This window comes from Aulonocara stuartgranti, assembly GCF_965226115.1.
Source record: "Aulonocara stuartgranti genome assembly, chromosome: 10".
Lineage (NCBI taxonomy): Eukaryota > Metazoa > Chordata > Actinopteri > Cichliformes > Cichlidae > Aulonocara > Aulonocara stuartgranti.
In genome coordinates this window covers 16,211,176-16,235,392 of record NC_138946.1, presented here as the reverse complement: position 1 = coordinate 16,235,392, position 24,217 = coordinate 16,211,176, and the positions used below count along the sequence as shown (strand labels likewise).

The 24,217-nt window shown below is 39.4% G+C and overlaps 1 protein-coding gene and 1 long non-coding RNA gene across 2 annotated transcripts; one reads left to right on the top strand and one right to left on the bottom strand.

The window, feature by feature from the left end:
• Nucleotides 1-7,152: 7,152 nt before the first annotated feature.
• LOC309715317 lies at nucleotides 7,153-13,478 on the top strand. Its single transcript, XR_014279185.1, has 4 exons — nucleotides 7,153-7,393; nucleotides 9,116-9,148; nucleotides 12,772-12,931; nucleotides 13,151-13,478. It is a non-coding gene; the product is annotated as an uncharacterized lncRNA (long non-coding RNA).
• An 8,108-nt stretch (nucleotides 13,479-21,586) lies between these two features.
• On the bottom strand, nucleotides 21,587-23,986 carry LOC309715151 (uncharacterized protein). The gene is made up of 2 exons (XM_082548004.1): nucleotides 22,816-23,986; nucleotides 21,587-22,200 (listed from the first exon to the last, which is right to left on the bottom strand). The coding sequence occupies exon 1, from the start codon at nucleotides 23,953-23,955 to the stop codon at nucleotides 23,038-23,040; it is 918 nt and encodes a 305-aa protein (XP_082404130.1). The 5' UTR covers nucleotides 23,956-23,986; the 3' UTR covers nucleotides 21,587-22,200; nucleotides 22,816-23,037.
• Between the last annotated feature and the right edge of the window lie 231 nt (nucleotides 23,987-24,217).

The following is a 24,217-nucleotide window of genomic DNA, read 5'->3' as shown; positions in this document are numbered from 1 at the left end:
TTTGGATAAAATGTTATTTTACAAATGAGTGATAATCACTGAAAATATCGGACAGCATGAATTTCATGAATTCAGACAGCCTGTCAGTATAAATGCCTACTTTGTAGCTAAACCAAGACAGCTAGGTCAGCTAAAATCCTGTCAGATGCAGTGTGAAAAAATGTGTAGCCTGCCAACAAATACAAAAGGAGTTTAATTGCTGTACCTGAAAAACCCACATCTCCTTGATATACCTATAGGTTGCTCCTATAGCTTCTTTGCTTTATTTCTCAGCCTGCTTCGGTTTATTGTCTGCACTGTAAGAAAAAAAGCAAAAATTATTCATGAAAAACAATCAACCTCTCTGCCTTATGCAGTTGTATAATGCACGGTCACTCAAAATTTGAATTCTACAGCAGCAGCAGCGGCAGCAGCTCTGGACTCTCAATCCTCTCCACAGAACACAAAAACACAACAAATACTACTAATGAACACTACAGTGAATGTTCCCATTTGCTAAGGAGAAGGAAAATTATGCTATTTGAGCAAACTTGCAATTAGGCAAACTTCTTCTGAAAGAGAGTGAAGGAACAAACGCAAGATTATCAGCCATTCTGTCAGATGTAAACATCCATCACAATTTAGACACCAAGATCCTCATTTAACTTTAACCTGCTGTTCTTACAGAAGTTGTGAAAATATTTTTTTCCCCTGTAATGAAGGATAATCAGGATTTCAGCTTTATACCTGAACTACTGGCTTTTTCACAGCCTGCCTGGTTTTGCCCTGTCAGACTTTATCGTCTGTTACTGTGTGGCTCAGCAGGAATCCGTGGACCAAAAGGAGGAAAGACTGCAGCAACCAACCACCCCTCCAGTGTTCGCATGAATTTGGAGTGTTGTTTTTGACAAACTTTTCTTTCTGTGTGAATAATAATCATCATAATAATAATAATTTAGCCAGACTTTAGATTGCATTTGTTGTTCAATCGGTTGTCAAGAAGTAACCTTTGGTTCAATTCAGTTCAGTTCCACATATACACAATCAGACTGCTTGGAGACAGTGAGAAAGAAAAACTCCCTTCTAACAGGAAGATACCTCCAGCAGAGCCAGGCTGGGGGAGGGGCAGCCATTTGCCACAACCACTTGGGTTTGAGGCGAAAAGTACAAATAAATAAATAAATAAAGCCAACGTAGACAACAGCTTCCCAGATTAAAACCCCACATTTAATCACACACACAAACATGTTTAGCATAGGAAACTGTTTTGGTCTTTGCAGTCAATTTTATCCTTTTCTGAAAAATTCAAAGCACAATTTCTTTGAATAATCTACACACTTAAATTTGATAAACATTATTAGAATAAAGTCCTAAGAGACCGCCACATTGGTGGCTGTCTGTTAAGCTTTACCTCGCCACATTGGAGTAACCTCAAGTCCCAAAGGGCAAAATACTTTTTTAATTCAAGTACATTTGCTGTTGTAAAAATGCATTTTATTCTAGGACCCGTGCAGTGTTATTTTTACAGACAAACTATGTCGCCATGTACTGCAATGTGCTGAAAAGGAGAAGCACAAAAAAAGTAGGTTGGAGTATGCTCTGTTCATCTCTCTCACTCTCTCCCTCTCTCTCTCTTTTGTTTTATAACCATCTAACCCAATCTGATAGCAGCTAATGAGTGTGATTACTTTAGAAGCTGCTAATAGCTGTAGCTAATCCCCTCTCTGCCCCCTTTCATTTCATCACGCTCCCCTCCTCCTGCATCGCTCCACGCATCTCTTAGCTTTGTGACGTTCCATGCCATTATTATCAGATGTGAGGGCCCTGAGCATCCTCCTGCTGTTACCCTCCCCTTAACTATTATCCATCACTACTGACAAGTGGAGAATGTTGTGCTTGAAGTGGAGTTACTTGTGAGGTGTGTGTGACGGGAGGTATGTTAATGTCGCTCTGTGCAGCGCACACGAGCCACACCTGTGTGGGAGTCAGACTGGCTGACCCATAAGCGGCGTTGTGTGCCGCCCCCGCTGAGCTGAAAGTGACATTTTGCTTTGTGGGAATATTTTAACCTTTCTGCAAACTTAAGAAAGACTCTTTCTTTTCGCCTCCTCTCACTTTGGACAACCGCTAACAAGCCGAGTGGGCTCACGGAGCACAGCGAAAATCACATTGCCTACATTTCTTTGGCATAGGTGAGAAAATTAGGTTTTGAAAATAAAAGTTAAAAGGGAGAAGCCCCCAAAGGTGCGAGTGAAAATGAAGCGCTATAGACGTAAATGTAAATGTTCTGCCAGAGTGAATTACTGATTGAGCTTATGGGTCTGGGTATTCTCATTAATTGATATGGGCAGGGGAAACCAATCTGTGTATGCCAGTGCCAGTATTTCTTTATGAAATATAATCTGTATTACAGAAAATTAAATTAACTCTCGAAAGAGCCACTCCCGTGTTGGAGAGTACTTAAAGCTAATAAGGAATGTGTATGAAATTAATGTATCAAGCCTTCTAGCAAACTAGGATGTATACAACAGAACATACTTGTATGTGTGTGTGTTGCTTCATCTGCTTAAATTGATGACTCTAAAGCACTTCCTTACTGCACTTTTAGCCTTCACGCACACTTACTCAGGGTTCAGTATCTTATAAGAACATGTTAGAAGAGGCAGGGATCAAACCATTGACCTGCCTTAGTAGACAGCCTGCTCTACCTGCTGAGAAGGAAGAAGGACGTAGACAGAAACCTGCTGTCAGGGTTATCACTCTTTCCATACTGTCGTCCTTTTCTCTCGGCTCATGTTGCACTATGATAAGGTTAATTAAAGCCACATAATATGAGATGGATACATGTAACCTATGCAACTCCACTGGTGCATGCAAACTGAACTGTGAACCTGCTGGGAGACGAAACCTCACATTAAGGCGTGTGCAGCACTCACTCACAGACCAGGAAGTCTTGAGCAAAAATATTCAGTCTTTATTCTGACCTATAGAGAGGATCATGCTCAAATGCAAAAGGCCACTGAGTTTTATTATTGCTGTGAAAATCCATTAGGAGGAGTCCCACCTTTACTGCATAGAGAGCAAAGCAAACATTGCATGCATTTAAACATGGTGGTGTGGTGTTACCTTAGCTGTAGCATGAGTGTGTATGCACACTCAGGGATATAACAACAAATCAAATCCACACAGAAGTGGTGTGTGGGTGCAGAGGAACAGCGCGCCACATATTGTTTTGCCGTAGCTTTCTCTCTGGTTTTGGCTAATGTATATTAGCCCCTCTGCCTGACTTGTTTGTCTTAGACACACACACACACACACACACACACACACACACACACACACACGAACACACACACTTTAAGCCTCTGTACTCCCTCCCTCTTTGCTTCCCTTTCTCTGATTTGCAGCAGGAATATTATAATATTTCTTTTCCTCATAAATCACTGTGACAGAGAAGGGCCACATTACACCTGAGTATAGGAACTCCCCGCTTTCTTTCTTCTACTCTTCCTTTTTATCACACTCCTTATTTTCACTCTCTCCTGCTTCTTCTCTGACTCCCTCAAGGACTGACACATGGCTCCTCATCAGTGCGGGGAGAACGTCAACAGCAGCCTTGTCCCCTGAGTGTGTTTTTTAGCTCTCCCTAATTGGCATGTGCATCATGACACAACAGTTCTCCTGTGTGCACTTTCACAGTTACAGAAGACCTTTAGTAAATCTAACTAGCATAGCCTTTGTGTGACACCTATCCAAAACCAGCATCATATACTTATGAATAAAGAACTCGAAGAGGAAAACAATCACGTCTGCTGGGAAGAGGACAGAGGCACCGAAAACACATTCTCATTTGGGAGCTGCCTTGCCCTGAAGCAGGTCCAGAGACCACACTTATTAAACAGTTGGTGCTATCCCTGCCTACCTACCAGGTCCCAGCTGGGTAATCATTAACCCATGCAGATGCTCACAAGATACAGGGTGCCTGCAGGATACAGCTGTCAGGCACATTAGGTCCTTCTTTAAACATACAAGCCCTCCTTCCTAAAAATTTGTGGCCTGTCAAAAATGGACAGATGAGATATTGAAGGCGACAAGGACGTGCCATGTGGTGGATGATTTTCTCTTCACCTTCTTATGAAGGAACAATGAGCCAGAGTGTCAGCAGGAAGTCTGCTTTCCACTCTGAAACCAGGGAGTGGTTTAATTGTTTTTTGTGCTTCCTTTTGTCTTTCAACCAAGAGCTATTGAGATAACTCATTTTGGGTAAGAAAATATAAGAAAACACAATGTGTAATTTTTTCCCAGGCCTCCTTTGTGAGCCCCCATTAAGTTTTCCATTTGCCCAAGGCAATTCCCAGCCAACATGTATATATGGGCCCCACCTGGTTTTTGCTCGGGCTGGATGGGTACCATGTGGGCATGGGCTCAAACTGGGCTTTTTGTATGGGGCCTACTTGGGTTCTTCACATTAAACCCATATGGGCCATCCCAAGTGAGCACTTTTAGTAGGTCCTAGCTGGGTCAAACATGGGAAACACTTAACTTGGTCCAAAATGGGAAACACATGTAGGACCCACTTGGGTTTTCCACCTGGGATAGACATGGGCAAACACAGTCATTTAAGGATAGGCTGTTGTTGTGTGCCCCAGGTGGGGCAAAGTTAGGTAATCAATATATGTTTTAGTATCGATGACACAGGTGGGCCCCACCTGGTCAAACTAAATGGGTCGCACATGGGCAAATGCAAGTCAGACCCTGAAAACATGTCTATGTGGGCCCCAGGTGGGGCAAAGTTAGGTAATCAATATATTTTTTTAGCACTGATGACATAGGTGGGGCCCACCTGGTCAAACTATATGGGTCACACATGGGCAAATGCAAGTTAGACCCTGAAAACATGTCTATGTAGGCCCCATATGGGTTATGTTAAGTTAATATGGGCATATATTTTATGTGGGCTCAAGATTGTTTAGTATATATGGGACCCACTTGGGTTTCTCACATGAAAGCCATATGGGCAAAACCAAGTGGGAACATATAGTAGGTCCTGGCTGGGTCAAACATGGGAAACACTTCACTTGTTTCAAAATGGGAAACACACGTAGGACCCACTTGGGTTTTTCACCTGGGTTAGACATGGGCAAACACAGTCATTTAAAGAAAAGCGTTTGCTGTGTGCCCCAAGTAGGGCAAAGTTAGGTAATCAGTATATATTTTTTAGTACTGATGACACAGGTGGGGCCTACCTGGCCAAACTATATGGGTCACACATGGGCAAATGCAAGTCAGACCCTGAAAACATGTCTATGTGGGCCCCATATGGGTTATGTTAAGTTAATATGGGCATATATTTTATGTGGGCTCAAGATTGTTTAGTATATATGGGACCCACTTAGGTTTCTCACATTAAAGCCATATGGGCAAAACCGAGTGGAAACATATAGTAGGTCCTGGCTGGGTCAAACATGGGAAACACTTCACTTGTTTCAAAATGGGAAACACACGTAGGACCCACTTGGGTTTTTCACCTGGGTTAGACATGGGCAAACACAGTCATTTAAAGAAAAGCATTTGCTGTGTGCCCCAGGTGGGGCAAAGTGAGGTAATCGGTATATATTTTTTGGTACTGATGACATAGGTGGGGCCCACCTGGTCAAACTATATGTGTCACACATGGGCAAATGCAAGTCAGACCCTGAAAACATGTCTATGTGGGCCCCAAATGGGTTGTGTTAAATTAATATGGGCATATATTTTACATGGGCTCAAGATTGTTTAGTATATATGGGACCCACTTGCGTTTCTAACATCAAATCCATATGGGTGGGCATCCAATGTAGGTCCTAGTTGGGTTAGTGATGGTAAATGTGTACATTGGTTCAAAATGGTAGCACATGCTTATGTGAGGATTCTTCTTCTGTGAAGAGCCTGAGAAAGTGTTATTTGAATAAAGGAGGATTTATTCCAAACAAGCCCATCACAGATTGCGCACAACCCAGGGAGTTCTGAAAGTCAAATTGTAAAAATAATCTCAAAAGAAAGTATGAACATAACTCTCTTTTATAACCTGCAGACGGCACCCATGTGGTACCATTCTCTAAGAAATCACCCTAACTTTAACATATTTGGCACAACCTCAGTCTATCACTTTTGCTACCCTTACGTACAGTCAGATGTTCTTGACCCTTCATTTTTGACCCTCTCAGTATTTAGCCTTGGCTAGCAAATGTACTCAAAGTCCACATTGAGACCTCAAGATGTTATGTGTTATCAGACACTACAACCCAGCTGTCAAGTGAGACTATAGGAACTTTGGTGTTTTTGAACATTCAATGTTACTCAAAACACTCTGCACACTATTCCAAATAACTGGTTTGAAACTGGTTACTTTTTAATTTTAGATTTCATTTTATGTACTTAATGTGAACTCTGCATGGTAGGCTGCATGGTGAGGCTCAGATAAGATAAAATAAGGACTTCATGATTCTTCTTAGGTAAATTCACTTGTCACAGCAGCAATAATAAGTGATTAAAACGGACACAAGAGTAGAAAAAAAGAAAAGCAAAAAATACGAATAAAAAAACCTAAGATAAAAGTGAATTACACAGACAAAATCCAGATTTGGCATTTGCAAATTAAGGATTACTGGTTGTTCAAACAATTAAGACTATTTACTTGAGCAAACATGCAGTTGAGGATTTTTAGTAGATCAGACACACTCTACTGTATTAGAGAAAAGACAGTTAGTTACATGGAAGATGGAAGTTTTGGTTAATCAGATCCAGTAAAGCTCCTGAAGTATATTACCGATCTGTTAAAATGTTACTCTTCAAACTTGTGCCCTCAAATTATATAACCAGAAATAATTTATATTTTCTTTGAACTAGTGGAAAGGAGAGGGAATGGGGTCTTTCAAGCAGTCACACTTCAACTGTGAAACTCCCTTGTCCTTATGGTGTATTGACACTATTGAAACTTTTCAAAACCAGTCTAATGTTAGAAGAGCTTTTAGGTAAACTGTTATTCTTCTTCTTATCATTATTATATTTTTATTAATTATATTTTTATTATGATGTTGATTTGGGTGACACTTTTTGATAAATATTATATATTACTTTTTAAAACATATTAACCATCCCTATGCTTAAAAAACTTTTAAAAATAAAATTGTTCTTTTAAACTTGTGCATTGTTTGACTTTTAAAATTTTTGTATCAGGTGTAAAACGACTTTTTAAATAAAGTTGTTTTTAATGTGAGCAGCTCCTATTGGCTCGTTTAAAAAGAGGGAGGAGCAGATTGCACCGCCTAGCGTCTAGTCTTCGCGGTCTTTCGTCTGTTGCGCCTTTTCTCTCCCTGGTGTTTAAGAACGTGGAGGACAAAAGGATACCAAAGAATCGAAAACTATGACAAAGGTAAATACTTAAAGTTTGATACGTTTTCATCAATGGTTATTTTAGTAACTTTCTATAGTCGTCCTAAACGGTATAAGGGGGAGAAGCATAACATCTTTAGCTAGCAGGTAGAACTGGGTTAATTTGCTGCATTGTCTTTGGCAAACATAATTTAAAGTTAATTAAAAAACTCTTACTGCCTATATTCTACTCAATAAAGTTCATCTTATCTTATTCTGTTTTCATTGCACCATTCTCTCTATACAGTTTTTGAATTTACACACTATAACATACACGGCAGTTTTTTTCTGTGCTTCTGCAACTGTTTCTTGGGTTTTCCTATAAGGTTTTTGTAATTAATTTAAAAAATTTATATTATTTTTTTGGCTTTAGTGGATTCCTGCTCAGCTAACTCGGCCATTATGCACTACCCAGTAAACAAAATGGCTGAACAGTATCTTAAATGTCTGAACATGAGCTAGTCATACCATGTTACGTAATATTCATGTGCAGTGTAGCAAGGTGATTGTTTAAATTACAGGAGTAGATGCCTGCAGCTGAAACGGTTTTCTGATCTGAATACGGTAATGTTACCAGATATGCATTGTACTATGGGAAAACGGTGGTGGATCAGTGTGTAAAAAGCCCCCAAAAGAAACACACAGCGTCTTTAGCTCAAACACTGTCTGATCACTCTCTTAGATACTGTGCTGTTCCATCTAGTTATTGGTTACTGAGAAATGTTAGGTCATTAATTAATTAAGAGAGTGCAGCTGTTCAGATCAGATGGTGAAGTAGGAAAATGCAGAACATGTTATTATAGCTGAATGCTGTGTAAAATACTAGTAATAAATCTAACTCCCATTTATGGCTTTTACTACTGTGGGGCTAAATAAAAAATTACAGACATAATGAAATCTGCTACAATTACAAAGCTTAAGTTTAAAACAATTATTATATATTAAGCATTTTTTTGCTCTTTTTTTTTTTATTCTTTTTGCTAATAATGGACTCAATTTTATTATCAACTTCAAAGACCTATTAAACTTTTAAACCATTAAATCCAGGAAATTAGATGCCCGTAAATGTACGACACCCTCTTTATGGCTAGTATCCCCAAATATTTAATAATCCTTTCTAAAAGTACACAAATTTTGTTCTTTTCAATTAAATATTGCATGTTCAATGTATTCTTGAGCAGGTAAAAATTCCACTAAATTAGTTTTTGCATATTTTTAAGTATAATCAAATTTTTATAGTTTGCGAGTACTTTTAATTTGGAGATTTTGCCACTTGATTTGAAGTTTGGATAGTGCTTTATAGTAATTTGTAAATGTTTTGAACTCATCTGGCTTCTTAATAATTTAATAAAAAATTAACAAGCCATGTAATAATTTGAAAACCACTAGGGACCACTTATAAAAAAGTAATTCCTTTTTTACTTAAAGGAATTTAGGATTTATGTCTGTCAAGTCATTTGTTCTGGCATAAGTCACCATTTTGATATATCTTCCTGTGACTTTAAAGTCTGTCAGCTAGTTAGATACATTTTTGCACTGCTAGTGTTTGCTGCTTGAATTAGTCAGTTTATCATATAAACACATGCAGTGCCTTTCAAACTTTTAATTACACTGTTCATTTTGTGCATTAGTAAGAGAATCTTTTATATTGAATTATCCTGGGAAAAAACAAAAATGTTTGTATTTTCTCATGCACTTTCTTTCATTTCCTTATCACGTTTAGATTCTTCAAGATCACAAGCACCATCTTTGACATGTAAGTAACTTTCATATTATTTGTATTACTTATTATTATTATTATTATTATTATTTTTGAAAAGTGATGGTCTTTGGGGCATCCTTTGTTTTTTTATTGGTATTAAGTATATATATTTATTTAGGCACAGGAGGCAATGATCTATTTTAAAATTTAACATTTATTTAATTTTCATCTTTTATGCTAACAATAATGCCAACAGTGTTCTCTTCACTTGACCCACAACTCTGACAGTTTTGGTCCTCTGCTCTCCTCACAATTGGCTGATTTCCATCTGAGCTGCTACTGTCAACTGCATTAAACTGATTTTACATTGCCTTGTTATTCTAATCTTTATCTGCGTTTTGGACTCCAAACATTCACACCTGCTGTTAGTAACCAGAGCTCACAAGAGTGTAAGGCGTGTAGTTCAATAAAGTGATCGATGTGTTCACTAGCTGATTTCAATAAACCGGTAACTTATCAAATCCATATTTTATAGGAAGTACATTACTGATAAAAGTGGTAATAAACACGGTAACCAATAAAAATTAAAATTTCCTGTTATAAAAAAAAATACTGCTGTGAGCTCGGTTTTCTAACACCAGGTGTGAACATCTACAGTCTTTAAGCGCTGGTAAAGATTTAAAAATAAAAGCATTCAATAACATAACATTAAACACTAAATTAGTTTGATGGTGTTGACTGCAGCAGCTCAATGTTAATCAGCTGATGGTGATGGAAGCAGATGAGCGTTTTTCATCATGGTTGTTAGTGATGTGTTGGAAAATTTAAATAGTTAAAAGTTGAAATGTAAATAGTTGTTTTTTTTGTATTATATGATTTATTTATTACATTTTATGTGGAGAGAATAAATAAAAGTATATTTACGGTGGCTGCTAGAGACAAAGCACGTACAAACCCCAAAACACGTAAAAACTCCATAGCACGTACAAACTCCAAAGCACGTACAAAACACAACAGAAGTGCTCCAGGATGCTAGGCACAGTGTTGAGATTTTGTTACCTAGTGGCTACACAAGCCAGGAAGTACCAACGACCGGATTTGGTGTGTGGTAGTAACAGGTAAATGAACAGCTTTTGGAATTTTTTATGAATATATATGAGTGCTTGTGTATAAATACACAAAAAATACACATATGATTTCAATTGTGTAAATTAAGTGATCTAGATAGCTCTGTTTTGGAAGTTCAGTTGACGCTAGAAATGGGTTTTGGAGTTTGTACATGCTTTGTCTCTAGGGGCCACCATATATATTTATATATAAACATATATAAATAAAACCACGTTTCTTTTTTTACATTAGTAATTCCTTTTGTTCATAATTTTATATTGTTGTTAATAATAAATTAATTAAAGCAACAAAACAACCTGAAGAGCCGGTTGGGAGCCGAAAGAGCCGGCTTTCTAAAAAGAGACGAAAATCCCATCACTAGTTGTGTAATATGCTGGTATTGATATGATCAAAAATGAACTGAGTTGTTTCGTATTCTATAGAAATTGTACATCTAATTAATAACAAGGCTTTCTGCTGATGTTATTAATTAAAAATTTATTGTTTTATTTTTAAGCAACAACTTTTTAGCATGCAATCAGTCCATGCTGTACAGGACAGATTTGTAAACTGTGCATACAAAAATAGACTATTTTACAAAATTGCTCTTTCAACAAATGTAAATCACAGCAGATTTTTTTTGTTGTAGGTGCACTGTCACAACTAGAAATGTGGGGGGAAGTCCTCAAAGTTGAAGGCAGAACAGGAAAATACATGGAAATAACAATTTTCCTTTAAATGGTAAATGGCCTGCATTTTTATAGCGCTTTTCTAGTCCCTAAGGACCCCAAAGCGCTTCACACTACATTCAGTCATTCACCCATTCACACACACAATCACACACTGGCGATGGCAAGCTACATTGTAGCCACAGCTGCCCTGGGGCGCACTGACAGAGCACATCAGTAAAGGTCGATCTGGATACTTGATAACTGTTGGTATAGGTATGACATGAATTTGAATCTCCATTATCACAGGTTTTAATTGGGAGGGAACATGCAGATATACAGGAGGACTATAAACAGCAATTCCTATTGCATACAACTGTTTTAGAAAATACCAACAACACTGTTAATTTATCACTTGCTGGTCTATAGACTTTACAGTGTGGATGGATGGAAAATCCATCTGGCTCCACTCTGGCTGAATTGGTGCTACAAACAACTCTGCGCTCGGCTTTCCTGGCTGTGTGTGGATTTATACTTACACATCCAAATTTTGACCCTATTTTTCTTCCTTTCAGCTGATTGGTCAATTTCATGTCAATCACCAATTAAACAATCCAATCAGAGAACATCTCCAGAAGTTGATTCTGTTCATCTGGACGTAGCATTTTCAGTGGGAGAAAATGCTGCAAGCGCTACGTCCAGATGAACAGAATCAACTTTTGGAGATTTACTTACCTGGATGATTGAGCATGCATCAAGACAATCAGAGAACAGATAGGTTTGGCTGTTGGAGGGCTGCATTACGGAGCTTCAGGTCCTGGAAGAATAAATTCCCTTTTACATACCAGACCAGCATTTTTCTTCATTAGCACGAAGGAAAACAGTCTGTGCGTGTCAGAGTTCTGTGGTTTTTGTGTCACAGGGCTTATAATATGTGTAAAAATCTGGCCAGGGACCATCACATCACACTGCTATCATATTTTTCTGTTGCTATCATGTTTCTTTTCTGAGATGTTGTTACTTTTATGACAGATGTAACGAGAAATCTTCCAGAAAGTTAAATTTTTTATTCTAATCAAATATTTGATTCTGATAACAGATAAAGATTTTTTTTTTTTACTTTTGTTCTGCTATTTCATAGTTTATACAAATTTTGGCCAATTCCTATTTATTTTAACCCTTTAGCCCCCAAAAAGTCGCCAGCGACAGGTTTTTCCAAACCTGAGCTCTGCCAGGGGCCCAACACGCCTGGACTTTTAGAAGAAAAGAGATGTCCGAAAATAAACCACAGGGTCAAATACTTAATTTTGTTCAGTGTTTTAGAGTTATTAATTTGAATTGACTAATTTAAATATTTTATTCATGTACATTTTGATTGCCTTTAGTAAAAATGGCAAAATTTCAATTTCTTTTTTCTTTCTGTTATTAATCCTTGATTACATTCATATAGTATACAGTAGAGGAAAAAACCTACCAGACCTACCAGTTATCCTGCGTAACATTATTGGGGATAAAGGGTTAAGGAAGCGCAATTAATTTTTTTAGTTTAGCTTGTGTTTACTACCATTTTTTTTTTTATCACCACACAGTAAACATTAAGTAATATGTAAAGTGTCCATTTATCCTCCATTCCGGTCCATTATCTTAAGCTTAGGCTGCTGCCCCTCGACCCAATCCGGTACTAAGTAGAGAGGCCCAGACTTCGCTCTCTCCAGGCACTTGGCCCAGCTCTTCCGGGGGAATCCCAAGGCATTCCCAGGCCAGCCGAAAAACATAGTCCCTCCAGCATGTCCTGGGTGTTCTGGGTCTCTTCCTGGTGGGACGTGCCCAAAACACCTCACCAGGGAGGCATCCTAACCAGATGCCAGTATCTAATCTGTCCTTTTTGTATGTTCCCCTCAGGTTGCCATGGTAGCAGATACAGGGGAAACAAGTGTAGACGATGCCACAAGAAGGATGATGAAATTCCTCATATCACCTGAGCTGGCTGTGGAGTACAACATGCTTGGCCGACATGGGGAAAAAAAGTTCAGAGATTTGCGTCTTTTTAATGTTGTGTATGGTAAGTTAGTTTCACTTGAGACATTTGAACTTTAGAAAACTAAACTTTTTTAATAAAGTGTTTGAAAGTGTAACTGAGATTGGTTATCATGCAATTTGTATATATTTTTTGAGGCAATAAAGTGAAATAAACATTGTTCTTTGAAAATCATCACCAAATGAAGTAAGCTAAGATTAACTTTACTTTGGCTTGCCCGTTTTTCTTCTTCTTCATTTGCAGAGGCACTGAAGAATTATTTAACATCAAAAGTCAACTTGCAAGAAGCAGAGAAGGCTCTGTCCAAGTGGTTCAGTGGAGCTAAAGACAGAGGAGGACCGAGGGCTGCAAGGGTACAAAATAGACTTACGGCTCTGTAAAAAAACAAACCCTGCTGATTCAAGATAAGCTTTTGAGTTTTCCATCTGACTTTTTCCCCATGTTGCTACAGTTCCAAATATCTAAGGAATTTTGCTGTAGTTTGACATTTCTAGTTTTTAAACGTTTACGCACTTTGGAATACAGTTACGTAAAATCACAGTTGTTGGACAAAATAAATGTGAAAAATGTTGTTTTGTGTACCCTCGTGATTTTTGAAATGGTTTTATTTACAAACTAGATTTTGTTTGCGGTCAGCTTTAATATATTTGGTGTCTTTGTGTCACAGAACCCGTATTAGCCGTCTGAAAAATTGATTTTGTGACTGTTTTACTACATGGGGCCCACTCAGTGCCAGAACTTAGTCAATTCAAACTAGAAATAAGATGCAAATACAGAACCCACTGCTAATGCCATTCCAACTTTTTAGCTCATGTTTTCCTCATGTTGTACCCACTAAGAACTTGAAAAATGGGGCCTAGGTGGGTTTCAGTGTACTTTGCCCAGTTGGGGTCCATTTAGTTCCCAGATTTTACCTATATAACACCGAGATGGGCTTATAAAATGGGGCCATTATGGAACCCGCGGACAATCCCACTTAAAACCCACTTTTTAGCCTATGTGGTACTCACATGGTACCCACAAAACAACTCGAAAGGTGGGGCCTGGGTGGGTTTCTTTGTACTTTGCCCAGTTGGGGTCCATTTAGTTCCCAGATTATACCAATATAACACCGAGATGGGCTTACAAAATGGGGCCATTATGGAACCCGCGGACAATCCCACTTAAAACCCACTTTTTAGCCTATGTGGTACTCACATGGTACCCACAAAACAACTTGAAAGGTGGGGCCCGGGTGGGTTTCTGTGTACTTTGCCCAGTTGGGGCCCATTTAGTTCCCAGATTTTACCAATATAACACCGAGATGGGCTTATAAAATGGGGCCATTACGGAACCCGCGGACAATCCCACTTAAAACCCACTTTTTAGCCTATGTGGTGCCCACATGGTACCCACAAAAACTTGAAAGATGGGGCCCGGGTGGGTTTCTGTGTACTTTGCCCAGTTGGGGTCCATCTAGTTCCCAGATTTTACCAATATAATACCGAGATGGGCTTATTAAATGGGGCCATTATGGAACCCGCGGACAATCCCACTTAAAACCCACTTTTTAGCCTATGTGGTGCCCACATGGTACCCACAAAAAACTTGAAAGATGGGGCCCAGGTGGGTTTCTGTGTACTTTGCCCAGTTGGGGCACATTTAGTTCCCAGATTTTACCAATATAACACCGAGATGGGCTTATAAAATGGGGCCATTATGGAACCTGCGGACAATCCCACTTAAAACCCACTTTTTAGCCTATGTGGTGCCTACATGGTACCCACAAAAACTTGAAAGATGGGGCCCAGGTGGGTTTCTGTGTACTTTTCCCAGTTGGGGCCCATTTAGTTCCCAGATTTTCCTAACATAACACCTATATGGGCATTTAATATGGGGCCATTACGGAACCCGCGGACAATCCTATATGGGGCCCATTTTTCAGCCCATTTCCAAACCATATGGGCCCCACATATAAATGTTGGCTGGGTTGAAATGCCAGTAAGCCTTTCACTAAAAGCTCGACAGGAACGTCTATCTCCATTACATGTCAGTTCCTCTCATCAGTCTTCATCTTCAGTGTCCACTATGTCTGCTCTTCTCCCTCCCTGGATACGTATGCTGCTGCAACTTTCTTTGCTACAAGCTGGTTAAAGTTCTCTGTGCAGCTCAGAAGCCCTCATATACGATTCTGTGCAGGTTCAGAGTCATTTGTCTCTTTGAATGCCGGGGCTCTGTCCAGAAAACAACAGACAAACCTTTTGCGAGGAGATCATCAAAACCAGCTCAAGCCACTGATTTATGCTAGCAGAGAATTGGGATTGGGTTAATGTTTTTTTTAGATAGCAGTGGTTGGACTTCAGTCACTTGATCTTCAAATGTCTGTGACATTAAATTAAATAGCTGAGCAGCATGTGAAATGGATGATGGCGTGAGGGTAAAAGAGCGGGATTTCCTATGTTCAGTGTTTGATTCCCGTGCGCCTGATCATGAAATTTAATTTCTGGTGGCGACACGGTTTATCCCTCCCTTCTAGACTTTTATCAATTTGATCTCTTTGATCTATATTTTAATGAAAGCCTGCAGCCAAAAGCATCAGGACCACTTGCAACCCATTGAACTTCTGCTAGCTCGGCAGCAGCTAATGGACTGTGAATTTGAACAGTGAGGCGTCAGTGCATCATTTTGAAACATACACCAGAGACCGGTGCTGGGTAGCTTCCCACAATGAAAAACATCTTCCCTGCTGATACACAGATTTTCTTCTTCCCACATGTTAGAAAATCTGAAGACGAAGAATGTGTTGCTTTTTTTGATATTTCTTTTCTTGTATTGTTGCACTTGCTATAAAGAAAGCCCAGGTGAACATGTTTCCGGTGTAAACAACACCCACCATCATCACATAACGTATACAAAAAAGTAACATGACAGAAAGCTATGTGCTCATTCCTAGCTAGATAGTGATATTCTTGCACTTGGACTAGCTTTGAAACTTTATAATTCAACATAATTCCTATCTACTAATAGTGGGCTTTGGGGCAGCAACACATTTCATCCATTGTCTGAAACAAAGCTTTCTTCCGATTAGCCGCTATTCAAACATAAGGGCTAAAGAGTTTAGATGACCATATAAATGATTAATCACATCACACTAGAGTAAAAGTAGACAACCTCCCTGCCTAATACCTAGCAAAAATATATTTTTAAACGTACTCACCCAGAGGTTAAACATGCAACACCTCTAATCGCTGGGAGATCACTTCTGATCACATAGTGTTTGCCCAGTTGCCAGAAATGTGTCTCCAAACAATTGTAGTCCGACTCAGACTGACTGCAATCACTCTTAGACAGGTTGGCAAAGGTTTGCAAATAACTGCTGTCTAATTTATCAACATGGTTGACATATTGCAATCAGTCTGAGCTGATGAGCACCTGTGTGCAGTATAATCTCTTTGCAGTTGAGTTCAACAGATTGCCAACTGGTTGTATTCTGGTTATTTTACTATATAAAAGCAAAGTTGCCCATGTCATTTTGTAGTAAAATCACTGTGCTGCAGCAAATATGTTGCTATTTGTGGAGTCATTTCTGTATCAGATCTATGAGGTTCTGGCTGCACTCTGAATTTAAGTAGTTAATGTGAATTTCTGTGAATTTCTGTGTATGTATATGGCAACAGATTTTCAACAGAAGGTAAAAGATGTGAGATTTTCGCCAAGTTATTACAGTTAATTATAGGAAAAGGATTGCAGGAAGTGGTAGCTTGACCCCATTCAACTAAAAAACGAATAGAAAACTGAAAACAGACTGACTGTCTTATTGCGGCTTTATCATTGCACCAGAGTTGCTTTGAAGATAGAAGCTGACTGCGAGTTGTCGCAGACCTGGTCCCTGTCTTTCAAGCAAACATTTCAAAAGCACTGAGGTTTCACAAGTTCATTGTCAGCTGCTGATTTTGATGGTCTACAACCGACCTGGTTGATAGGACAGGTTAAACTTCACAGCCAGAGCCTGGATGGATGGATGGATCATCTTTATCTTTGTGTGACTGTGTAACATTTGGAGGATTTTTAATAGACTACAATAATTGCTATGAAACAAGTATATTATTTCCCTCTAAAATGTAATGGAGCAGAAGTGTGAATTAGCATAAAACTAATACTCTGAAGGTACTACAAACATTTTCACAGCAGGGATGTACGATGAGTATCATTGAAAAGGTAATTTAATTTGAGCCACATTAAGTGGGGGCACATAAATACATATGCCATCTTTTTTTCTAGATTTGTTATTGCACAGTTATTGTCAATTGGCTTTCTGATAAAATTAACAAAGGAAGTCCAAATCTTAGCAAATTTACAGCATGATTCAAACATAAACAGCTAGGCTCATGAGGAGTCTTTCCTGTATGAGTCAATCACAATCAGACTGATGCTTAAAATAGATCCTGTAGCACTTAAATGTCAGAGCTGGTGAGAAGAAATAGTGAGTGGGTAAACTCAAGCATCATCTTGTATGAACAAGGTGTGAGGATTTTCATTCAGAGCACTGAACGTATCATCTAAACCTGATAAGAGGCTTTCACACAGGCTGCACTGAAGGTTAAAGGAATGTTTTAGAGATTTTTTTTTTGAATTGTAAGATCTTAGTGATAAAACTTTGTGTGACTTCTTTATTCTTTAATTGAAGTTTACTTGAAGTTTCCCAAAATAAAAGCATCGTAATGTCATTCTGCCGCTCATACTTCATATGTGATGTATTCATGAATGAAAACATGTCAATCAAAGCACATGAGATTTTTTTGTTTTTTTAAGAAACACGGGGAGATACAGTTTCAGCAACCATGAGTCTGCATCCAATGCCTCACAGATGAAAGCTCCAAAATGTTTCAGGACGAATGGGAAGCTTTGGAAATGTTGCCCGGTAAGAAAGCTGTCTTGTTTTTTGTTTGTTTCTTTCCTATTATTTAACAAACAAATTATAATAGTGTCACACCTGGAGTAACTGACATTTTCAAGTACCTGAGATGACAGGTCTAGAACTTCTGCCATCTCGCCCGTCAACTTTGTGCTACCCCATAATAATAACTGTCAGCTGTCAACAACCCGACAACAAAACAGCCTTTTATCACACTGTTTTGCACTATGCTTGTCTCGCTAACAACCATAGTGGCGAGACCCTGAATGAAGGGAAACACTTGACGATGAACACTGTGAATAAGCATAAAGATGCTTTTTTGGATAATCCATCTGCTCTCCTACAAGGACATGCACATTGTGTATGGCCTACATTGCCAGCTCCAGTGAGGATCCGGAACAGACAGGACATTCGTCATACTCTTCCCTGTCCTCCTTTATGTGCCCACAGACTTCAAGGATTGCACGGCAGAATGACAGCGTCTCTAATAATGTTGCTGCAGAGGACAGCATCCCAGTCCTTCTGCTATAGGAAACAAGCTGCAGGCCATTTTGACCTCTCTGACCATGACTGCTTCCCCCTGTTTTGGCTCTTGGCTCTGGCTGTGAAGTTTAACCTCTATGTCCTATTAATCAGGGTGTGTAGCAGGCCATCAGAAGCAGCAGTTCGCAGTACAGTAAGAAAAAAATGTAAAATCATCACATTGCAAGTATTACAATTCTAGATCTGTAGGGTTGATGTGGCATTTTACTGTGAAAGCTTTCATTCGGAATCATGGTGGATTTTTTTTTTTTAATTTTGTTTTAAAATATTCAATCAATCCACATCAATCATGTATCTGTGCAATAACTATGTGCCTGTTTCCTCATACACACATGCTAATGATTCCCCGTTGCATCTCGATTGCATCTTCTACATATGGTGCACCACTGCCCCCCTGTGGAAAACAGTAAAACGTAATGTCGTGCAGGGTTTAATTCTATTATTAAATCTAGTTTGTCAAAATCCAGCAGAATATTGTTTGATTTGGTAAAATTTATTAGCCTGGTTAGATTGGGGGGGAGGGGGGGGGGGGTTCATCACTTCATCTGTAACATATTGAAAACTGGTCAAAATGAATAAAAGGTATGATTTAACAAATGTGTTTGTAAGGATGTAGGAACTGCATTGTTTTGACAACTGCTCCAAACCTTTAAAAATTCTAAATTTTCTGGGAGGCAAAATTCACAAAACTGGTATAAAAATAGAATAAATTAAACTCAGAAAATGCCCAGAGAAGTCGTAATTAAGTAGTTAGTCACTTTCTGCATTCAGAATTCCACTGGCTAAAATGCAAAGCGTCTGTAGGTGGCAGATAGCTGTAGACACTCACAGTTGTTCCTCTCTCCTGACCACCTCTGTGCACAAAATGTTGTAAAATAAATAAATAAATAAATAAATAAAACTTTCCAATTTGGAGTCATGACTGCAGATGTGCTCTCACTTATTTTCTTATGTAATTGTGCATACCCCATCCTTTTCTCTCCCTTTCCTTAAGAATAACTTTTTGACAGTCTCTCTTCCACTGAGGCCATTTCATTTGGTGAACAGTAGATGGATCAGCTGAAGGGTGAGCTGTATCTCTTAGGTCCTGTGCCAGGTCTTTGCTGGATTTTTTTTCCTGTTTCTTAAGGACATGACTTTCTGATAGTTTTTTAGACCTGACACTTCTTCTTTTGTCCTTTACTTATCCAGTTTCTTAAACTTTTTTTTAAAAGACCTTTACAAAGCTTGAAGAACTATTGCTCAAGACTACTTTGAAAAATTATAAGGAACTTCAAAATCCATCCATCCATTCTCTTCCACTTATCCTTATCAGGGTCACGGGAGAGCTGGAGCCTATCCAGCCCTCCCTCCCGCCCAGCTACCATAGTTAGAGAGGTGAAGTACGCCCTGAATAGGTCACCACTCTGTCACGGGGCTTCTCCAGAATATGACAGTATATTACATCAATGTGTTTTATGGTTGATATTCATATTCTTCCATGAGCTAATTGAAATACTTAACAACATAGTGTTGATAGTTTAGATAAAATGTGATTTTTGATATCTGGTAATTTATTTGAATGTATTTGTATTATTTTGTTATTTTTGCAAGTACGGCCATATTGTTGCGTTTAGGATGCTCACTTTTGCATAACAGGAAATGTGGCACTGGGATAGTCAGTAACATGTTGCAGCAGCCATTCTGGAATGAATTAAAAGTTAAGCAAAAATGAAAAACAGCAGATCAGTTTGCAAAGCTCCCCCCTTCACTCCCTCCCTTTGTCTCAATAAGGGACAAAGTGAGCAGATGGCTCCTCACCAGTGCTGGTGAACATCAGCAGCAGCTTTGTCTCCTGAGTGGGTGTGTGCACGTGTGTGAGAGAGGGAGGGAGAAAGGGAATGTGAATTTTTTACATTTCTTAAGTGGTATGTGCATCACAGCAAGGCAACATGTGGACTTTCTCAGCAACAACAACAACAACAATAACAAAACGTTACTAAGACAAAGACCAAACTACAACATCATCATCAAAGAGAGCAATCACAATCTGCCAGTCTGTCTCCCCATAAAGACCCTATGAGGAGACAGAAGGAGTGAAAATGCATGCTCTGAATCAGAAGTGCCTACAGACAATCACTTCCTAGTTGAAAAAAATCCTGAATACAGAGATTTCTCAAATTTTCACGAGTCACCCTAGTAAATATTCTAGGGCCACATAAACCATTTTTAGATTTACTAATTAAAAGTAGCAGTGATAAATTAATAAGAAAGGACACATTATTTGTGTTTTGGTTGTCTAGGGATTCAAGAAATCAGTAGGTAATTAAATAATGCCTCTCCACTGGGAAAACTGGATTAAATTATTACCTTGAATATGTTCATCACTGCTTTGGGCCATCCGTGAACCCTTAAGAAGACCAGCTAAATGGCAGCTATCACTCTGGAGCGAGTGTGTGTGTGTGTGTGGAGGGGGGTGGGGGGGTGCTTTCATATTTTTTGTCAAAGGAGACTCGGGATCAAAGACAATGCCAGAATTTTTGACAGAGTCCTTTGGGAGAATGGTACTGCCACTGGAGTTCAAAGATGTTCTGATAAGCAGGCTTCCTGCAGTCTCACATTTGAATTTCACTTTTATCTGTGCTGAAATTCTTTGCTGTTATTTTGTGTTTTTGCAGTTCTCACAAATTTCTTGACTTTTACAGTAGCTGCTCGAGACATTGCAGCAAAAGAAATTCTCATTGTGTCTTTAGGAGTCGGGCTCCCACAATTTACTCTAGGCAGCTCTTAGAATTTTTGCAATTCACCTCACAAAATTTAAAAGGTGTGTAATTTTCTGCTTTTAAGATCCATAAATTAATATAAAAGGTCTTATGATTTAACTTTTTGCCTAAGAACTGATCAGTCGTGCAAAAGGAGAATATCTAGTGCTGAATGATAGTGGCCATTGACCAGCACAGAAAAAACAGCATCTAAGAAGACAACGTTTGTTGCCTTGACTTATCAGAGTTGACTGTCAACACTTTTGCATTAATCAATGCAATTAATTAATGTGCAATTTTAAAAGGGATGAAAGTAGCATTTAATGGTGACCTAGCATTCTTTTTTTCCTAAACCCTAAATCCCTGACCATGTGACTTAACTCTTCAAGTCACGAGAAGTCAACACACAGAAACCAGGGAGCTGGTGGTAAATTGAAGTGTCATCAGTATGCATCAGAAATCATTTCCTACCAAAGGAGAGCAAAGCAGGCAGGGAGTAAGAGGGAGAGAAAGTGTAGCGCCTCTACTCAGGACCAGTACACTCTCACTTCAAATAGAGACCCTAGACATCTTTCTAGGTTCAGGAGGAGGTTTTGTTTTGGAGACTCACAAAAGGAGTTGGCTTGGAAGTGAATAACTGGGACCTTTATTGCCTCAGTACCATTTATACACATATACAACACAATAACCCAAATTGCACACTAATAGTGCATTTTTAAAGGTGAATACATGTAAAACAAAACAAAATAAAGACATTTAAATGGAAGATTTATACTGAACAGTATCAGAGCTCTTTGGAATGAATGAAACAGATTAAAGTGTTCCTGTTGTGAAGTTTGAATCGTCCAGTCTGAATTGTCCTTTAAAGTCGTTGAAAACCCAAACAGGTGTACTGTAGGGGAATTGTCAGTGTGCAGACCCTATTATCCGGGTAGGAAAAGTAGTGCATAGGGCTTATCTGTAATCCAGGGTTGCTTGAATCAGTTTCTCAGGCAAATCCCACAATCCGATCGCATGGCTGGCCACACCATTTCACGATCATCCAGGATCTCATTTGGGCTGTTCTCGCCGTCAGTGGTTCTCCAGAATTCTTCTAGTAGTTCAAAAAAACCAATCTACACAAACAGTGCAGAACAATCAATTTCTTTTCCCATTTTGTGTTCTTAACATGAGCTCATTAACTTCTTTTCCAAATGTATTAATCACAAATGGCATTCCCTTTAGCTTTACCAAGTTACAAGAGTTACAGTAACTTGTTTGTACCAGTATCAACAATTTTATCAAAATTATATCACAACAAAGAACATCAGCAGCTTAAACAGTAATGTAAACAGTCATAGCAATGAAAGTGACATTCATCCTTAAGGCTGACAAGCAAATGTAACTTAATTCAGTGCAAATACTATTAAACTTGAAATATGAATATGCTCATTCTAATATAAACAGAGCTATTGCTTCTACTTGAATACCTCCCCCCGATCGGAATATGGCTTCAGTGGGGTGGGGTGGCTAACAGCTATTAGCAGCTAGCATCGCATCTAGCATCGGCATCGTTTAGCTCAAAGCATTCAACACTTATAACACACTGTAAAGAACAACAGGAGAAGTGAAACAACACGCCAGATTCTCATAGCTCCCGATTGGTTTTTGTTCAAAGGTTTCTGAGCTGAATCGGCTAGTGAAATACATTATCTAACTTAACAGGTAGCTAACGAAAGCACGTGACTCACCGGGATTTTCAGACACAAATAACTTGACAGACGTTATTCCCTTTGTGGTCAGAGTTCGGGGCCAAGATACTTTTTCCATGCGCTCCGACACGTACTTGACCGCCATCAGAGGGAAAATCTCACAGGAAGAGAGAGGTAATACTTCCTGCGCACTAGACGCAAGGTCGTCAGAACACAAGACTGCATCACAGCGCCCCCTTGTGACAATAACAGGCTATAGCCTTAGATTACAAAAAAGGATTTTGCAGCCCTGTATTTCACATGGGTTACACCCTCCCCCTTTGACCCAGCATGAGCCCCTTCATGCGTCACGCTGTGGTCTACAGATGAACTCTCATAGTCACCTATTGTATAAAGTGCTTGGTTAAAGCTCTCTATGAGGCTCTGCGCAAAGGAAATTAAGGGATTTCCCAACTCAGGATAATGGAAGCGCCTTGGTGGTCGACGTGTCCTTTCTGACTTACGAACATGGTCATTTTTTTCTCCACTGTCAACAGTTTCCTTATGCTCCAGAGCTACCTCAGGGGTTTGTGGGTTCAGATCAATGGTTTCCATAGCTATAGGAGCCTCTACATCAATGGACGGTACATCAATGCTGTCTTCGGCCACAGCTGATTTTTGATTAGTCATAGTTGGTAAAGTTACATCGTCTTCAGTAGGGTGTTGCTCAGCCACAACATCTGGCTCCTCTCCTTCAGCTACTTCAGGAGGTACCCCTACAGGCTCTGCAGGCAGCAAAGGGGAGCTGCCTCTGCAAGGGTCATCCTGAGGCTGAGGGTTTACACAGTCTGCTGGCGTAGCTGGTATACAACTACCCTCCGGTACTGTTTTTCCTGTTTGCTGTCGTCTCTTCGGGATTTCAAACACCTGAACCAACTTTCCAGGAATGACAGAAGACTGCCTAGGATAGACAGGTGAGTCGTCTTCAGATTCTGATTGCTCCTCCAGTAACAGAGGCTGACTGCGCCTCGTTCTTGGCCTGCAACTCTTTGGCTTGACCTGGTCAACTTCCTCAGCTTCAGATAAGTCACCACAAGGGAGTAAGAGATCCCTGTGAAGAGTTCGAATAGGACCATCTCCATTCATAGGCTGTACAACATACACAGGTAGGTCTACCATCTTTTCCACCACTCTGTACATGGTTGACTCCCACTTATCTGCAAGTTTGTGTTTATTCTGAAGTCGCAGGTTCCGCACTAGCACTTGATCACCTTTCTCCAAAGTTGACTCCCTGACAGTTTTGTCAAAACGGCGTTTATTCCGTTCAGCAACCTTATGAGAGTTTTTGGCAGCGATCTGATAGCTCTCTTGAAGGCGAGCCTTCAGAGCTCTCACATACTGAGAGTGAGATGTAGAAGAGCCATCTTTAACTGGCAGGCAGAATGCAATATCCACGGGAAGC

Excerpts from the sequence above, each read along its gene's own strand:
- LOC309715151 (XM_082548004.1), bottom strand. The coding sequence starts at position 23,955 with ATGTACAGAGTGGTGGAAAAGATGGTAGACCTACCTGTGTATGTTGTA.